This window comes from Lagenorhynchus albirostris, chromosome 3, assembly GCF_949774975.1.
Source record: "Lagenorhynchus albirostris chromosome 3, mLagAlb1.1, whole genome shotgun sequence".
Classification (NCBI taxonomy): domain Eukaryota; kingdom Metazoa; phylum Chordata; class Mammalia; order Artiodactyla; family Delphinidae; genus Lagenorhynchus; species Lagenorhynchus albirostris.
Genome location: NC_083097.1, coordinates 37,375,740 through 37,394,178, shown reverse-complemented (window position 1 = coordinate 37,394,178; position 18,439 = coordinate 37,375,740). Strand labels below are relative to the sequence as shown.

The 18,439-nt window shown below is 36.9% G+C and overlaps 1 protein-coding gene across 1 annotated transcript in view; it reads left to right on the top strand.

Annotated features, from left to right (window-relative positions):
* Positions 1-16,325, top strand: part of HCN1 (hyperpolarization activated cyclic nucleotide gated potassium channel 1) — a 365,548-nt gene extending 349,223 nt beyond the window's left edge. The window contains exons 7-8 of the mRNA XM_060146056.1: positions 11,533-11,697; positions 15,369-16,325. Coding sequence (XP_060002039.1) covers positions 11,533-11,697; positions 15,369-16,234 — 1,031 coding nt within the window. The 3' untranslated portion in view covers positions 16,235-16,325. The remainder of the gene's footprint in view (positions 1-11,532; positions 11,698-15,368) is intronic.
* Positions 16,326-18,439: the final 2,114 nt, after the last annotated feature.

Sequence of the window (18,439 nt, the reverse complement as noted above, 5' to 3'; positions counted from 1 at the left end):
TGTGTTGTGTGAAAAAGAGAATAAAGAGAGAGAACCAGGGTAAATTTTGGAGACAAACAACTTTTTTCCTGTAGCAGACTCACCTCATAATTATCTAGTGAATATATTTTCTATTTAGACTATTATTCCTGCTATACTTTTTAAAATTTTATGTTAAACCACATAGGAAAACAGAGCTGTCAAGATATTACTTCAGAAAACACACTTGATGTATCTAAGAGCCGAAATTGTTTGATGAATTTTTAAAAAGCTGACTGCTTTTTAAAGGCATTTATAATTCAAGGTGTTTGATTAACTTTTAAAGAGTTGAGTGCTGGTAGATTTAAAATCAGAAGGAAAGATTTGGAGTGGTCTGGTAGATTTTTAAAGATGGATAGAAGCAGGAAAACTGTAGTCTTACTCTTCTTAGCTTTGATATCTTTATGTGATTTTTGTTCCAATCCCATAACACATCCCCTTTAATCTTCTGTATATCATGTGGGCTAACATGGGGCTAGCAGTGATTGTTTCTTATCTACCCCATAGATATTCTGAAAATCACTGTGATAGTCCATAAGTATTGTAATTTGCCGATGACAAGTAGTATAAATGTATAGTAGATATCAGTTTATAAATAGTATTGTGTGAAGCTGATTTTACGCAGACATTAGGAATGTAAAGACACAGACATCCTAAGGAAGGGGAAGGGGAGAGAGGTTAAGGAGTGAAAAGTATAAACCTTAATAGAAACCTCCACATATCCAACAGAATGGAACAGTAATGTCCTAAAAGTATAATCAATAGGAACCAGATAAAAGATAAGCGTGACGTAGCATCTGATGAATAGGACCAATGCTCCTCTAAAAGATCTGGCTATTTGGGATGTTGTGTTCAAATGTTAGCACCTTGTTTTATGAAGAATGTTTCCAATCCAGTGTATAAGTCTTTCTGCTTCTCATCAGTTGATTGACTCATTCATTCCTTGCTCCGTGAACCAAGTGATATTGTGTGACTAAATCTATGGTAAGGGCTAGACACTGCAAATGTGATTGTTGTACTTTTCATTGAATACCTTATAGTTTAGCATCGAGAAATATCATATAGACAAATAAGTGTAATAATGTGCTGTAGAGGCTAACATGCAAGATGATCAAAGTAGAGTAGAGGCACAAAGATGAATTCTCCCTGGGGTAACTAAGAAAAGGTGTCCATCGGTGTGAAGCCATCTTACTTGAGACAAGTCTAATGAATTGGGATGGTTAGTTTATGAACAAATTGTTTATGAGAGGGTGGAGGGTGTGGGAGATGGCTGTTATATTTCACAAATTTGGAAGGTTACTTGATCTATGAAGCATTACTTTTTCCTTGGTTCTAGCAGGTAGAGCCAAAATCACAGGAAAAAATACAGAGAAAGGAGTAGAAACATAAGGGAAAAAGGAACTCATGTTGTGAGAGTGTCCATACTGCACTAGGCTTGTACCGGGCACTTTTTTGGCACTTTTTAAGGTAAATCTCATAACAATTTTGCCAGTGCGTAAGTTGTCTGAGGTGTCGCTACTAGAGTCAATACTCAGAGCCCCAGGTGACCACCCTAATCTTGTGTTTTAAGAGAAGTAAATTGACCAAACATATGGGGAGAGCTAAGATTAGTTTGACAAGATAATAACTTTAAATGAATAAATAATCATAAATAACTGCATGAGCTGCAGCAGAGGACACTAATAATTGTGTAAGTACCACTGTTTCTCTGGGAATTGAAATATTCAGTTAGATATTTAGAAGAAAAAGCAGAATTGGGTTTTCTGTTTATTAGAATAGCTGTCATGCTATAAAATCTATCTATATATAATATATATCTGTATTTGGAAATATGTTATATCTAATCTCTCTTTCAGAAAATTATTTTAAAAATGTGAAATGTTTCAAAATACATCAAATATCAATACTACAAAATTTACATCTATTTTATGTTTTATCCTACTCTAAATTTTAGATCCTTATTTAGATCCATTTGACACTTAAAGCGCTTCTTCTACCAGCCAAGCTTGATATACAAATTGCTTTAAGCCAAATGTTACCTCACCATGCCATAAGAGGTGATATTTTACTAGTTCACTAATATAAATATGGAAAGATTACAAATACAAATAGAAAGCTAAAAGGGGACATTTCCGAGCTTCTCTGGTGGCACAGTGGTTGAGAGTCCGCCTGCCGATGCAGGGGACACGGGTTCGTGCTCCGGTCCGGGAAGATCCCACATGCCGCGGAGCGGCTAGGCCCGTGAGCCATGGCCGCTGAGCCTGCGCGTCCGGAGCCTGTGCTCCGCAACGGCAGAGGCCACAACAGTGAGAGGCCTGCGTACCAAAAAAAAAAAAAAGTGATATTTCCTCTTGCACATTATTATGAGGCACTGGATTAGAAACCCAAATAATTTCTAGGAAATTAGTATTTTAATGCACAGCAGAGAATTACTTTTAGTTCATCATATCGGGTATAAAAGATGGAAGAAGCTCTTGCTTAGGTTACTATGAGCAGCCGAGCACAGATTTTCCCATAAATTCTGGAAACTCAGGTTTAAACACTTTCATTACCTTACAAAACATGTCATAAGTTCATGATTAACTCTGTGTTACTGCAATATCAAGCTCTGTTTTAGAGGTCAGAGAAATATTTCTGAGTTGCAAAATTCTTGAGGCCATTTGCCCTACCTTCTAAAATGACTGTTTATATAGGTGATGGTAATGTCAGGTGGACTGAAATGTTTATAATCAGGGTTAACTAATGTCAGCAAAAATAGCATTGGGTGGTTGATATATCTCATACCCTAAGGATTATTAAAAGTATATATATATATATATATATATATATATATATATATATATATATATATATATATAGTGTGTGGTAGGCCGAATTTAATCTCCCGGGACACATTTCTTATGATGCTGAAAAACGGAAACAGAGATTTATAATACTCCTGTGATGGAATGCATTACTCTCGGTTTCCCTCTTGAGTAAGTGAAATAACTTAACCTGTAAAGAAAATAACTTATCTTGTAGAGGAAAACAGGAGAATAATGCAGAAATAAAATTAATATGCCAAGTTCCCATTACTTGTGAACTTAATTATCATTTAGAAATTTGTATCCAGATGAAAGGATATATTTCCAAGTAAATTTGCATTAAGATTTTTAAAGCAGTGATTACACCACTAGGAAATTGCTAGTTGAGTTCTCAGAGAGTAGACAAACAAGGAAAAAGGGCAGAAAGATTGAAACAAGCAACAGAGTCTAGAAAATATGCCAGAAGACTCTGTTTTTATTTTTATTTTTTTGTTTTTAAAAGGTTATATCTGTAAGCTGCACTCAGCTTGTTCTTTGGGAGTTCAATTTTATTTCATTTTATATTTTATTTTATTTTCCTTGGGAAGTCAATCTGAGCACCCAAAAGCAAGTTAATTTTCTAGATAGTGAGTAATAACATATCCACCTTGAAGAAAACATTACCAAACCTTCTAGGTACTTTCTTCCCTTTATACATTACACAAAAACCTCAAAGATATATTGTGCTACTTAAAGAAGGTGCTTAAAGTGTTCAGCAAGTTCTGTTACAAAGAGAAGATCCTCAGCAGGGGAGCCATTATTATGGCATCTTAAAACTTAAGGCTAGAATTTAGTGTCAATCTGGGGTTTGTCCACTATCATTGATGTACTCATCAGCATTTTAAAACAATTTCACTGGGCTAAGAACCCAAGGCAGCAGGCACCGCTAGGGATACAATAATGTTACTGTATGGTTGTTGTCTTTAAAATGTCTTAAACTAGCTAGGGAGATAAGGTCAATAGTTAGGAAACAAGTAGAAAACACAATACAAGAAATTAAAAATAGTGATGAACTAATATCTACATAATTCCTAAGGAGCCCAAAGGATAGTATGAGATACAAATGACTAAATTGGTTTTTCTGTCTCTTTTACACACACACACACACACACACGCACGCACGCACGCACAGCGTAAATACACAAAAACTCAATCTGTAACACCTAACACAGGACTCTCTTCACTCAATAAGTAGATCCCCAAAATAACTTATTATCAAGAGAAAATTAATTTACAAAGAAACACCTACTCTATTCATATGGAATCTGGAAATTCAGTTCATGAAATCTAAGATTCTTTTATGATCAGGTTTACTTTTTCTCATTGCTAAGTGTGTGGCATTGTTTATTTCTCTTCACGGTGGAAACAAAGAGTATGGAGGCATTAAAAGAAGAAAGGACTATTTAAATAGGTTTTCACACTGACCAGTGACTATTTCTAGAATATACCCTCATGAATATACCCTCATCTGATCTGTTTCTCACTAAGAAATTATTGAAGAGATGTTGAGAGATAAAGACTGAAGAGTTTTATTTTGGGAATGAGCACAGCTCACTAGATAACTTCTGAAAGGACTTTGCTAGTGAAAATCTATATTTAGCCCTTAGTTTTTCCACAGGTGATTGAAACTCATTTTGTAGAACATGTTGCTCTTTGGTTCAATGATTCGTTTCAGCAAACATTAAACACCTACCAGATGCCATGGAAGCACTAAAGATATAAAACTCAGTGGAACTTTAGATATAAAATATGACCGAAGTCTGAAGTTATGGACTAAATGTTGATAAAACTCTAGAGATATAATTGAATTTTACATTTTACAGATAAATAGATGAAGGTCCAGAGAATATAAGTATTTGTCCAAATCTTCACAACCAAGATCAATCAGTCTGAGACTGTAACACTGGACTCCTAATCCCAGGCCAATACTCTTTATACTACACCAAAAAGAAAAAAAAAAAATCTCTAAAATAACCTAAGAAATTGGATGTCTGTTAAGGTAGCAGAATCAGCAGGTAACCATCACTGCTGCAGAAAATCACCAAAATAGCATTCTACTTCATTAGTTGGCAAGAAATCAACCAAATTGAAATATCAGTTTTCATTCAAAAAATCACAAAAGGTAAAGAATTACATAAGTACATTGTATTTTAAATAGAATTTAATGAAGAAGTAAGATTTGCTGGACAATAACACCTCTGAAGTTTTCTCATAAAACATGTACTCATTTTTTTATATAGGCCTAAAATATTATTTAAGCACCATCCTCTAGGAAGATTTCTTCTCATACCAAAGGCAGTATTTAACTGATTCATCAGTTAATTATGGGGACCTATACCATGTAACACATGTCCATCTACTCCATTTAGCTACATATATTTTATATCCATTATACGAGGACTCCAGACAATAGAAACCAGAAAATCATTTGCAAAGAATAATTTAGAGAAAACATGAATATATTTATATCTATGCTGAAATAAATCTATTTTTACTATGTCTCCAAAATGACTATAAGTATTGAGAGTAGCTATATTTTTTCTAATTTTTAAATTTATTTTTTAAAGCACAAAAGTAATATATAAATACAGGCTCGTTGTAAAAAGTATTCAAATAATTTTTAAGCATACAGAAAAGTAAATACAAATCCATTTCTTTACATAAGATGATCCTCAATACATGTCTTTATCTCTTCCCTTTCCAGAGACCAAATTAAAAGTAGTAAAGGAATATTATGAAGTTTTGCTTTCACAATAAAAAGAAAGAAATGTGGGAAGGAAGTCTCTCCCTCTCTGTGGACACTGTATGAGGATGTAAATTCTTGTAGTTGCTGCTTTGAACTTGTGATCATGAGAGGTTGGCCAAGAAAATAAAGTCATGCCAGCACAGTGCCTCAGCATCACTGAGATACTAAATCCACACTAGCCCTGCCTCCCAGATTTTTATAATTAAGTTATTTTATTGGTAAGCCAGTATTATTCAGGTATTCTGTAACATGCAGTTAAGAAAACTTTTGGAAGTGACGGATATGCTGATGGTTTCAGAGGTACATGGAGATGTCCAAACTCATCAAACTGTATACATTAAATATGTGCAGATTTTTGGTATATCAATTATACCTCAATAAAGCTGTTTTTTTGTTTTTTGTTTCTTAGCTTAGTTTTTTTAAAAGAGCAAGAGGGACATAAATAGTATTTCAGGACAAGAGACATGGTGTTGTGGACTGGATGTCCTTGTCTCTCCCAAGTTCAATAAGTTGAATCCCTAATCCCCAACGTGGTAGTATTTGGAAGTGGAGCCTTAGGTAGTTGAATTAGATGAGGTGACTGGGGGTGGGAACTTCCTGATGGGATTAGTGACAGTGTTGGTAAAGGAAGAGATGGGGGCTCTCTCTGCCATGTGAGGACACAGTGAGAATTTGGCCATCGGCAAGCCAGGAAGAGAGCTCTCACCAGAACCCAACCATACTGTCACCCTGATTTTGGACCTCTAGGCTCCAGAAATGTGAGAAAATAAATTTCTGTTGTTTAAGACAATTTTTTTTAAATTATGCTGGTGGTTACTGATGAAACTTGAAGGAAAAGTAGAGGGAACTTGGAATATAATGCTGAGGGCTATGACCAAGAAGAGAGCAAAGCTCCTGGCAAAACTCCAGAAAAGCTGCTAGCTAAGAGACAGTGTGATGACAGAGGGCCAACTGAAAAGTGAGGGGAAACAGTGACTTAGGGAAGGTCTCTGTGTGGTACAGTGGACTCTCTGTCCCTCCCTTGACATTGCAGAACAGGCTGTAACCAAGCATTTATTTTCCTGAGGAGAGAAAAAAGCAAGTGGTTCTTCTCTAAAGTAACTGAACAAGGCAGAGAACTAGAACAATTAAGAGAGATGTTGGTAACCTTGGAGTACAGCCCTCCTCATTCTGGCATTTAGGGAAATTTGAGGATAAACTTCCCACCTATTCACCCTAAAGAGAAACTCCAGATCAATAAATGCTGCCACATCACTAGAGTTTTCATCCTCAACAGAAATGGACATCAACAGATAACTTGAAGAAAACATTCAATATACAAGGGAAAGATCTAGACACAGAGACAAAAACAATGATTCAGAGTAAAGAGAAAGAATTCAGAAAACAGAACAGAAACTAAAATATAAAATATAATAAAGATAAAATATAAAGACAAAACTTTTTGTTTCCATTTTACAGTGTTATTGCAACATGTATATATAATTCAAAGTATACAATTCAATCTTTTTAGAAATTTCCCAAATTATGAAACCAACACTATGAAAGCCAAGCCAAACAGGTTTAGGTTTTCATCACCCCAACAAGATTCCTCCTGCCCACTTATTGTTAATCTTTTCCACCCACTTCCCCAAGCAACCACTAATATGTTATCTGTCACTATAGATTTCCCTTTTCTGGATTATTTATATCAGTGGAAGCACGTACTATATGGACTGTCATGTGTTGCTTCTTTCACTATGTTTGTGAAACATTCTGAGGTTCATCCATATACAATATATCCATATTGTAGCATATATTCATTATTCAAAACCAGATCTCTAACAACTACCAGAATATAGAGGATATTACATTCACAACAAAAGAGAATGATATAATGAGAAAGCAACAAATATAAGAAAGTGGAAAGCATTTGTAAATTAAAAATATAAGTGCCAAATTAAAAATACATTAAAAAAAATGAAAGGTAAGGTTGAGGAAATCACCTACAATAATAATCACTATTTTTAGGTTTGTTTATATTCCTTCATATCTTGGGGTTTTTTCTCTTCTGTGCACTTAGATATTAAATTTTAAGTAACTTTTAAAAAATAAAAGTTATATATCCACAAATAAAAATAATTTAGATAAAGGAAAGTTGAAAAAAAATGTAAACAGTATATCTACGTAAAGGAATATTTTTCAATGGAGCAGTGCATATTGGTAGATTTTATTGTCATTTTTTTCATACTATATGTGATCATTTTTATCATGCTATAATTAAAACCTTGTATCCTGCTTTTCTCTGTTAAACTTTCATGACCATTCTACTATTAATATTAATACATAGACTTTAAAAGCTTTACTTTTAATAATTGCCACATAGTTGATTATGAATCTTGACTTACTATTCATTTAAGGCATTCCCATATTTTCAGATGCATACATAAATGCATAATGTATATCACCATGTAAATAACATTGTTCTGATTACAGACTATTTCCTTAGGCTAGATTGTCAAGTGAAATTTCTGGGTAAAGTGTATGGATACATTTTAAGGTCTTTGTTATGTATCATTGGCTTATTTTCCGAGAGGCTTATAACCATTCTATATGACAACTTGTACAGATTTGAAAGCAACACTTAGCAATAAAAACATTTCTCATCAGTATGTTTGACATAATTTAGCAATCATAAGTTATATAATATGGCATTAGTACTATAGTGACACAGGAGTTTAATTTGGGGGTAGTGTCGAAAATACTTTTATTACATTTTTTTAAAATTAGAGTAGCTGACAAATTCCATCATATGATAATATGCTTTATGCTTAAACACTGACCAATAGAGGTTTATCTTGCTACGCACACCAAAGGTACACACACACAAATACACCCACAAACGTGCACACAAACATGAACAGTCCACAATGTTATTTTTTCATTTTTAATCACATTTATTCTTTTCTTTCTAACTTTACAAGTAATGAATGTTCATTGCAGACAACTAGAATTACATAAAAGCATGAAGTAAAAAAGAACAATCACCCATAATCCCCATCCCCCAGAAATAACTACCATTAGCATTCTGATGCATTTCCTCCCAGTGTCTACATATTTTTTTTAAATAATTGAAGTACAATTAACCTACAACACTATGTTAGTTCTAGGTGCACAACTCTTTTAACCATTCTACTAGATTTATGTTTGGTTGGGCTACTACCTTTAATGTCTATTTGCCTTTACCAATGAGATTTTTTCTTTTATAACTTTCATATTTCTATTTCTGTCCTTTTCTTTTTTGCTTAGAGAAGTCCCGTTAACATTTCTTGTAAAACTGGTTGTGGTACTGAACTCTTTCAGCTTTTTCTTGTTTGTAAAAATCTCTCTCTCTCTTTCCAATCTGAATGACAGCTTTGCTGGGTAGAGTATTCTTGGTTGTACGTTTCTTCCTTTCATCACTTTAAACATAGTATGCCACTCCCTTCTGACCTGCGAAGTTTTTGGTGAAAACTCAGCTGGTGATCTTATGCAAAGTTTCCTTGTAACTAGTTGCTTTTACTTTGCTGCTTTTAATATTCTCTCTTTATCGTTAATTTTTGCCATTTTAATTATAATGTGTCTTGGTGTGGTCCTCCTTGGGTTGATCCTCCTTGGGATTCTCTGTGCTTCCTGGACCTGGATGTTTGTTTCCTTTCCCAGGTTAGGGAATTTTTCAGCTATTGTTTCTTCAAATGTGTTCTCTGCTCCCTTTTCCTCTCTCTTCTCCTTCTGGGACTCTGATAATGCAAATGTTAGTATGCTTAATGTTGTCCCAGAGGTCCCTTAAACTATCCTAATTTTTTTAAAAAATCCTTTTTCCTGTTTTCTGTTCAGATGGGTGATTTTTACTACTCTGTCTTCCAATTTACTGATCCAGTCCTCTGTATCATCTAATGTACCTTTGATTCCTGCTGGTTCAGAGGTTGCTGGCTGCTGGTGGGTGGGGTTGGGTCCCAGCATGGCGGGCTGCATGGCGCAGAGAGTCCCAGGGCTGGCACTGGCCCATTGGTGGATGGGGCTGGGTTCCAGTGTTAATAGGGTGGAGGGAGGATTCCAAAGTGGTGCTTGCCAGCATCAGTGTCCTTGGGGTATAATGAGCTCCCCAAAATGGATACCACCAGCATCTGTGTCCTCAGGGTGTGTCCCAGTTGCCTCCTGCCAATCTAGGAGGCTCTAAAAGATCAGTAAGTAGGTCTGACCCAGGCTGCTTCAAATTACTGTTTCTGCACAGGGTATTGGAGGGTGTGAGATTTTGTGTGCACCCTTCAAGAGCAGAGTCTCTACCTCCTACAACCCTCCAGCTCTCAAGAATGCAAGCCCCACTGGCCTTAAAGCCAGACTTTCTGGGGGTCATCTTCCTGGTGCAGGACCCGCAGGCTGAGGAGCCCAATGTGGGGCTCAGACCCCTCTCTCCCTAAGGGGAATCTCTGCAATAGTGATTATCCTCCCATTTGTGGGTCACCTACCCAGGGTTATGAGTCTTGACTATACAGCATCTCTGCCTCTTCTACCCTTCTCGTTGTGGTTCCTTCTTTATATCTTTTGTTGTAGAAAATGTCTTCTGCTAGTCTCCAGGTCATTCTCATACATACATTGCTCTGTATGTATTTGTAATTTTGGTGTGCCCATGGGAGGAGGTGAGCTCAGGGTCTTCCTACTCTGCCATGTTGGCCCGACCACAATATTGTTTATTAAATTTGAAATGTTTACGAGCACGAACAGTAACAATGTAATTGGTGGCTTAGGTGGCATTTCCTAAAATCCTCTCAATTGCCAGATTGGTTCAGATGCACTTCTTTAGTACTCCCAGAGTGCCTGCCTTCTATATTATTGCTCTCACCAGCTTGCATTTTAAATGAAATCTTAATTCAAATGAACTTTTTGCTACCAGCAAATAAGTAATACAGAAGTAGATATGATGTTTGATTCATGTTTCCAGCCCTAACGTCAAGGACATAATGCCTACCATATAATTTACTCACTATGTTTATCAACATGAACTGAAATTCTTTAAATAAGTTCAGAGGAGTATGAATTTAGGTCCCTTTCAATAATTATTTTGCTTATTTCCTTTTGTTAGAAGACAGTGCATTTCAAAAACACTTCTCCCATTCCTTTTTTCAAATAGGTTATTTTGAAGCAAAGTTTTTCAATTATTTAAATTTTTTAAAGAAGCAAAGTCTATAGGATTTTAATACATAAATTTTGGGAAATGAAATAGAAAATCTTCACTTTTATCATTTATTTATCTAGCTAATAAGAAAATCCACGTTTGCAAATATTTACTTACCATATATTGGGAATCAAAATTACAACAAAATATTTTCCTTAGAAATTACTTAAATGAAAATCCCCTCTGTACATTTGGAATATAATTTTTATACTGATCTTACTGGGAATATATGAACTACATAAAACATTCCTATAATGCATACATCTGAACCTGTGATTCAATTTTGCTTAATCATAAGACTTTCTAAGCCAATGATTTTGGGCTTACTTTGGTTTCTGTCTATATAATACCATCTGCTCTCTGCCTTCCAGAATTCATAAGAACTTCTATCTGAGAATAGTCTCTTCCTGTTTTCAACTCCATTTTGGATTTATTATTCTTTCTTCTGCATATTTTTGTTTCAGGTGAATTGGAATTGGAGCTGGAAGAAGATAATTTTGTTACAGCCTTCCCTTTGAACCAAAAGCCTCAATTGTTTAAAAAAAATAATATTTTAAGATTGAGTATTAGAAATTGGGCACTTTTAATTATCAGAAAGGATTTCCTGATAAAATAGAAAATGTTACTAATCATTGGTTTCTCACACCATGAGACTTTTTTCTTTTAGTTGTGGTAGGTCTTAATGGCCTTTTAAAGAAAATTGCCAAACAAATCTTTCTTCTTTGTTTTTATAGAGATTTGCCTGTTGACCAAGGGACGACGCACTGCCAGTGTTCGAGCTGATACATATTGTCGTCTTTATTCGCTTTCTGTGGACAATTTCAATGAGGTCCTGGAGGAATATCCAATGATGAGAAGAGCCTTTGAGACAGTAGCCATTGACCGACTAGATCGGATAGGTACTCTGTTCAGTTTTCTTCTTTGTGCACAATTCAGTTTTGTTTTTTGTTTTTTGTGGTATGCGGGCCTGTCACTGTTGTGGCCTCTCCCGTTGCGGAGCACAGGCTCTGGACGCGCAGGCTCAGCGGCCATGGCTCACGGGCCCAGCCGCTCCGCGGCATGTGGGATCTTCCCAGACCGGGGCACGAACCCGTGTCCCCTGCATCTGCAGACGGACCTTCAACCACTGCACCAACCAGGGAAGCCCACAATTCAGTTTTAATCTAGTGGACTGATACATATTTGCAATCTTAAGTCCCAAATGCTAGTATATAGATTGCTTATTAATTAACATAGAAATATAGAAATAGCAATTAGCTCTAGCCATATTTCTAGAAAGATCTGAGGCTCTATCTAACTTTCTCTTCTAAGTATTCTAGGTTTGTTTATTCATCTCTATTTTTTCTAGCTACGCAATCTGATTTCACCAGTGATACCAAAACAATTTGAATCTTAAGGTAAAAAACAATGATTAAAAATTCTACACAGCGTTAAAATAGAACTAAAAATGCAATAGTATGAGTCTACATTACAAACTAAATTTTATCACAAGGCTTTTTTTTTTCATTTTTAAGGATCAACTTTACATTTATTCTTATATTAAGAATTGAAAACTTGTGTATTTTCATTGTCTCAGTAGAAACTTCTTGAAATGTTTGTAATACAGACTCAAGCAGAAAAAACCTTAATAGAAGTGCCCACATAGATGCTTTACTTTGCAAACATCAACTTATCTTAAAAATCTTCTCTGCTCTCAAATAAAAATATGTAAGTTAGACCTTACTAGTTACACTGGTTTAAAGATTTGAATAATTGCCATAGTAAAGTTAGATCAGATTGGCTTGCTGTTAACTTCCCAAGATATGCTAGAACATTCTGATGTTGGAAGGTGATATGCATTCATCTTCCACACCCAGATCCTCCTTCTGCACCTTACCCTCCTCTGTTCCCTTTCCCTGCTTAACTCTACTAGCTTTCATATCTCAGTTTAGACATCACGTCCCTGTAGAAACCTTCTTTGACCTTCTACCCTCTTAATAGTCTGAGTACCTGGAGATATTCTCCCTTACTACTGGGAAGTTCCTCCATCACAGCACTGCTTTTATTATTTAAATTGCGCTAGAGATGCTAAGCTTTATGAATGTAGAGATCATATCTCATTTACTATTACATTCACAGTGCCTAGTACACAATGAATATTGTTGAAGAGAGTTAGGGAGGGATGAAGGAATCAGTGAACTCAAAGGAGATTGGGGTTGGGATCACTGGAAAGTAAATAAAGAGATACTTCAACTGCTTCATTTTTATTAAAGGTAAGGACTTTTGATTGACGTATGGTTGTGTCAGCTTTTCTTCTGCACTTTACATCTTTCTTTTCTTCTATATTGGTAGGACAACAGAGTGCATAAGGATCTGAAATTAGGTTAGGAGAAGTAAATGTAGTATTTGGACATTACCATTAGACACAGGACACATATTAAAAATCTTATTGATAACTTAGAGATGTAACAGGACGGAGTGTCCAGAAGACAGTGCCCATAAAAGAAGCGAGTATACCTGAAAGCATCTTTACTTAATTTGAAAATACCTTCCCTCTTTGTGGTGTGTGAGTGTTCATGGTAGAACCAGAGACTAATTTCTGAGCATATGAGTTTTCTTCCTAAGCCAGCTAAACATATTTTGCAAAAGCATCAAATCAGGATATTTCAATAGAGAATTTCTGTTAATCTGATAGAGCATCACTTTCATCTAACTTATTACAGTTAATTTTTTATAAGAAAGTTTGCATGAAACAGTTTGCAATCGATAATATAGGCAATAAAATTGCTAGTGAGCACCAGTATTTCCATTTTTAATCTTCACAAAATTCTAACAGTGCATTAAAAGTTATAGTATTTTTCCACAAGGTCCCAGATACTTAGATTATGAAATGTTGACTATTCACATGATCACAAAAAAAATATTATCCTTCTCAGTGCTGTGGCCATTGCTTATAAATGCATATGTTATAGTTAATTAAGGGTATATGCAAAGTAAGCATTTATGTTTTCTACTAACGTAGAAGTCTTTGTTCTTTGGGAAATTAGGACAATTCTGTAAGGAGTGAGAGAACTATTCATTTTGGCAGTCATTTAAAATGATTGCCTTTCCCAGCAGCCAAGTAAATTATATCATACATTTCCATTTGAAAATATTCCTTGTTAGTTTAGATGTGATACTTTACTTAGTGATATGGCAAATTGATTTACTTTTCAGTTACCATATTTACCTAGGTGATGATGCCATTAAAAAGTCACTGATTTTCCCCTCTTACGTCAACCTACAATTGGTGCTAATTGTTATTTTGCCAGAGAACATCTCCTTATTGCAAACCACTCCAAAGACAATAGCGAGAAGGAGAGGTAATACTTGTTGAGGTTCTAGAATGAGCTGAGAGCTTGCCATACATTATGCCCCTGAATCCTCACAACAACCTCTCAGAAGAGAAAAGATAGGGCTTCCTTGGTGGCGCAGTGGTTAAGAGTCCGCCTGCTGATGCAGAGGACACGGGTTCGTGCCCCGCTCTGGGAAGATCCCACATGCCACGGAGCGGCTGGGCCCGTGAGCCATGGCCGCTGAGCCTGCGCGTCTGGAGCCTGTGCTCCGCAACGGGAGAGGCCACAACAGTGAGAGGCCCACATACCGCAAAAAAAAGTAAGATTATGAAATAGTTCTCAATCTGGCTGCACACAAGAATCCCCTGGGGAAAGTTTATTTTAAAGTACCAAAATCTGGACCCATGTCTGTTTATTCTGATTTAATTGTTAGGGTGCAGATGTAAATAAGTAACTCTTAAAGCTCTAGAGATGACAAAAATATGCAGGTACAGCAGAGAATCACTGGTGTAGGGCACTGGTCAAAAGCAAAGGCCTTTGCTTCTCAAACTTGCATGTGACAACTACCAGGGGATCATAGTAAAAGGCAGCATCTGGTGCAGAAAGTGGATGAGGTCCAGGAGACTTCATTTCCAGCAAACACTCAACGTGATATAGATGTGGCTGCTTCATAGTCCGTAGTAAATCTGTGATCAGATCTACTGGTTTCCTGTCCCAGCTCTGTCACTTATTATATGTTTTCTTGGACATTACTCTTAACCTTCTTATGTTCCAGTCTCCTTTTGGGTGAAGTGGGATTATGAGCACACTTACCGCAAAGAGTTGTGGATTAAATAAAATAAATCTGCCTAAAGCCTTGGGTAGGGTGCCTGTCACATAGTGTGTATTCCATTGTCCTTTCTTGAAAAAGAAGCTTTAAACTGAAATCTTGACTTCGGGCCCGTCCTGCTCCAAATGCCCTTTCTTCTCCCAAGGTAACCCTCATGCAAATCTCTCCATTTCTTCTGTAAGATGGCTTTTGCCATATTACAGACTTTTCAACTTGACTCGTATAGAAGGTAAGATTTCCCAGAAAGATACAGGAAGCGTGAGAGACAGGAGCCGTGTGTCTATTTGGTGTCTAAAGGTGAGTGCTTGGCTTTTAAGCCTCTTCTATGAAACACTGCCATCATTCTGTTTGCAGGAGCCAGTCGCGCTTGGAGTTGTCACCAGTCACTTACGGACTTTCTAAGTGCCTATCTTCCTTTCGCTGACAGGAAAGAAAAATTCAATTCTTCTGCAAAAGTTCCAGAAGGATCTGAACACTGGAGTTTTCAACAATCAGGAGAACGAGATCCTGAAGCAGATTGTGAAACACGACAGGGAGATGGTGCAGGCCATCGGTCCCATCAGTTACCCTCAAATGACAGCCCTGAATTCCACGTCTTCAGCTACCACCCCGACCTCTCGCGGGAGGACGCAATCTCCGCCGGTGTACACAGCCACCAGTCTGTCTCATGGCAACCTGCACTCCCCCAGCCCCAGCACACAGACCCCCCAGCCGTCGGCCATCCTCTCGCCCTGCTCCTACGCCACTGCGGTCTGCAGCCCTCCCGTTCAGAGCCCGCTAGCCACTCGAACTTTCCACTACGCCTCCCCCACTGCTTCCCAGCTGTCGCTCACTCAGCAGCAGGCACAGCAGCCACTGCAGACCAAGCAGCAGCCCCAGACTCCACAGACACCCAGCAGCTCCGCACCGAAAAACGAAGTGCACAAGAGCACGCAGGCGCTTCACAACACCAGCCTGACCCGAGAAGTCAGGCCCCTCTCGGCCTCGCAGCCCTCGCTGCCCCATGAGGTTTCCACCCTGATTTCCAGACCACATCCCACTGTGGGCGAGTCCCTGGCGTCCATCCCTCCACCCGTGACCACGGTGCACGGCTCGGGCCTGCAGGCAGGGATCAGGGGCACGGTCCCCCAGCGGGTCACCCTGTTCCGACAGATGTCATCGGGAGCCATCCCCCCCAGCCGGGGAGTCCCACCGGCACCCCCTCCACCAGCAGCTGCTCACCAGAGGGAGTCTTCCTCAGTCTTACATACAGACCCAGAGACAGAAAAGCCAAGATTTGCTTCAAATTTATGATGCCTGCTGATTGTCAAAGCAGAAAGAAAAACTCTAATAAACTGAGAATATTCTCAGATCTTATTTTATTCTATCTCCTGATAGATCCCTATAGCCTACTATGAAGAGATATTTTAGACAGCTCTGGCCTACATGCAAAATGTAAAAAATATATATATATACACACATATACTATTAAATCTATATCTAAAAATCTCAAGAAAAGTTCAAAAGACTTGTTTAGCATTCAGTGTTTTATGTCTTCCTTTCTTTAAATCATTAAAGGATTTAAAATGTTGTTGTAAGATTATTTATTTTTAACCTACTTTTACTTAACTCCTTTGATATATGTATTTCTCTATTTTATGAAGAGTTCTTGGATTCAATGGAAGCAAAACTCTGATTTTAAAAAGGCAACTCAAGTGAGCTACTAAACAGCACCAATCAAAACTTTTCTCATTAGCAGTGTCTCTGCATCTAAATTGTTAATCATCAGTTACGGAGGATTAAATAGCAAGTCCCATTTTCTAGATCTAAATTGTATTTTGGTGCTTTGAATTTTGAATTAGGTTAAAGAACACACCATATGCTTGGCCATGGTAGGAGACTAGCATTGACGCTGTTATGACTGTCTCTAACCACAAACATGTCCATCGATCTTTCAGAAAGCTGAGGGGATATTTCTCTTCATGTGTGATCGGACTTTTACCAAGACTCAATCAATGTTAGTTGTAAATAACTTTTTCAACCCAAACAAAGATAGCTATTCTGTGCTGTGTGAAGGTAAAAGTCATCGTTTAAGAATTTAGTTTTATTGCTTCACTTCAAAACTTAGAGTTTTAAATTTTACAACACCTAATTGTGACAGTTAGTCAACTGTAATGCAATGGCTTGAAACCTACAATATTATTTTAACCTGCAATGTTTTATGCAAAATTGTATGCTCGATTCTACAAATTGCTTGTATTACACCAAAAATCATTACTTTTCTTCCTTCTTGCCATAATCAAGCATCTGAAAATAGTCCCTGCATGCTTTTTGGAAAAAAAGAAAATACATTCAAAGCAGTCATTGTAGGGAAAGGCTTACAGTATTTCTCATTTCTGGAAAAGTATAACCATTCATTAATTGCCTATCTTAAAATTCCTATAAGGCTGACTTGGATCTCTGACTTAAGTATAGAAGTGAGGTTTTCACTTTCATTTAATGTTATTATTATTATTATCATCATTTAAATAATGATTTGTAAACCACAGCTTGATTTGGAGTTGCCAGTGTGTTCTGTGTCTTCACTGTAATTGGTAGTTTACTGCGGTGTTAATTTTAAAAAATAAATGCACTATAGCATCATATCTGTTTGGGAACACACACTTTGCTCTTTGTGTATTGTAACTAAATGGTTAGTAAATCTTAAGACATGTGGTGACTAACATAGCCCTTAGATGGGAGGTTTGTTATTTTAAATGTGCTGAAAAAAGTACAGACATGGTGACAGCAAGCAGGGGTCAAACTGAATGTCTGTGAGCATCGTTTTTGTTGTTTGTCTGTTTCCTTGACTCTTTTCATGATCTGTGAACATCTGCTTCTTCTCAAAGAAGTCCCTTAGAAAGCATTTGTGCCTAACACAACCCACGAATGTGGTGATGACTGGAACACAATTGGAAGATTCCTAATAACCGACTTCCGTAAATAACCCGTTAAGAGAATGACCTAAAGTGGAAGTCTTCCGTATCTCTGACACTGGCGATACATTTAAGAAGAACTTAACAAAGACTACACATTAAATGGGGCAGGGCCTCCAGATAGACTTGAGGACAGAAAACAAAAACAAAAGCAAAAACTCTAAAATGGATCCATGCTGCCTGTTATGCCTTTTATGGATATAATACTTATAATATCAGAATGAGTTGTTTGTTTAATTTCTAACAGATCCCAGCTTGTGTGGAAGGAATCAACCATGCTAGTCAGTGCGATGTTATCATGAATGTGCTGGTGACCTCTGATGGCGCATCAGGGACGGTGTGAAAAAGGGATTGTTCAGTCTACCTAGAACCTATGTGGAAGCTGCAAGACCATTTATATATCAGTACAAAACTCTTATTTTATTAAACTATTGAGAATTAACTTCGATTTATTAAGATCATGTATTGGTCCTTTAAATTATTAAAGGTTTACATTTGATAGGACTAATGGGTTTGGTAGTGAAATATTTTTATATATATAAAT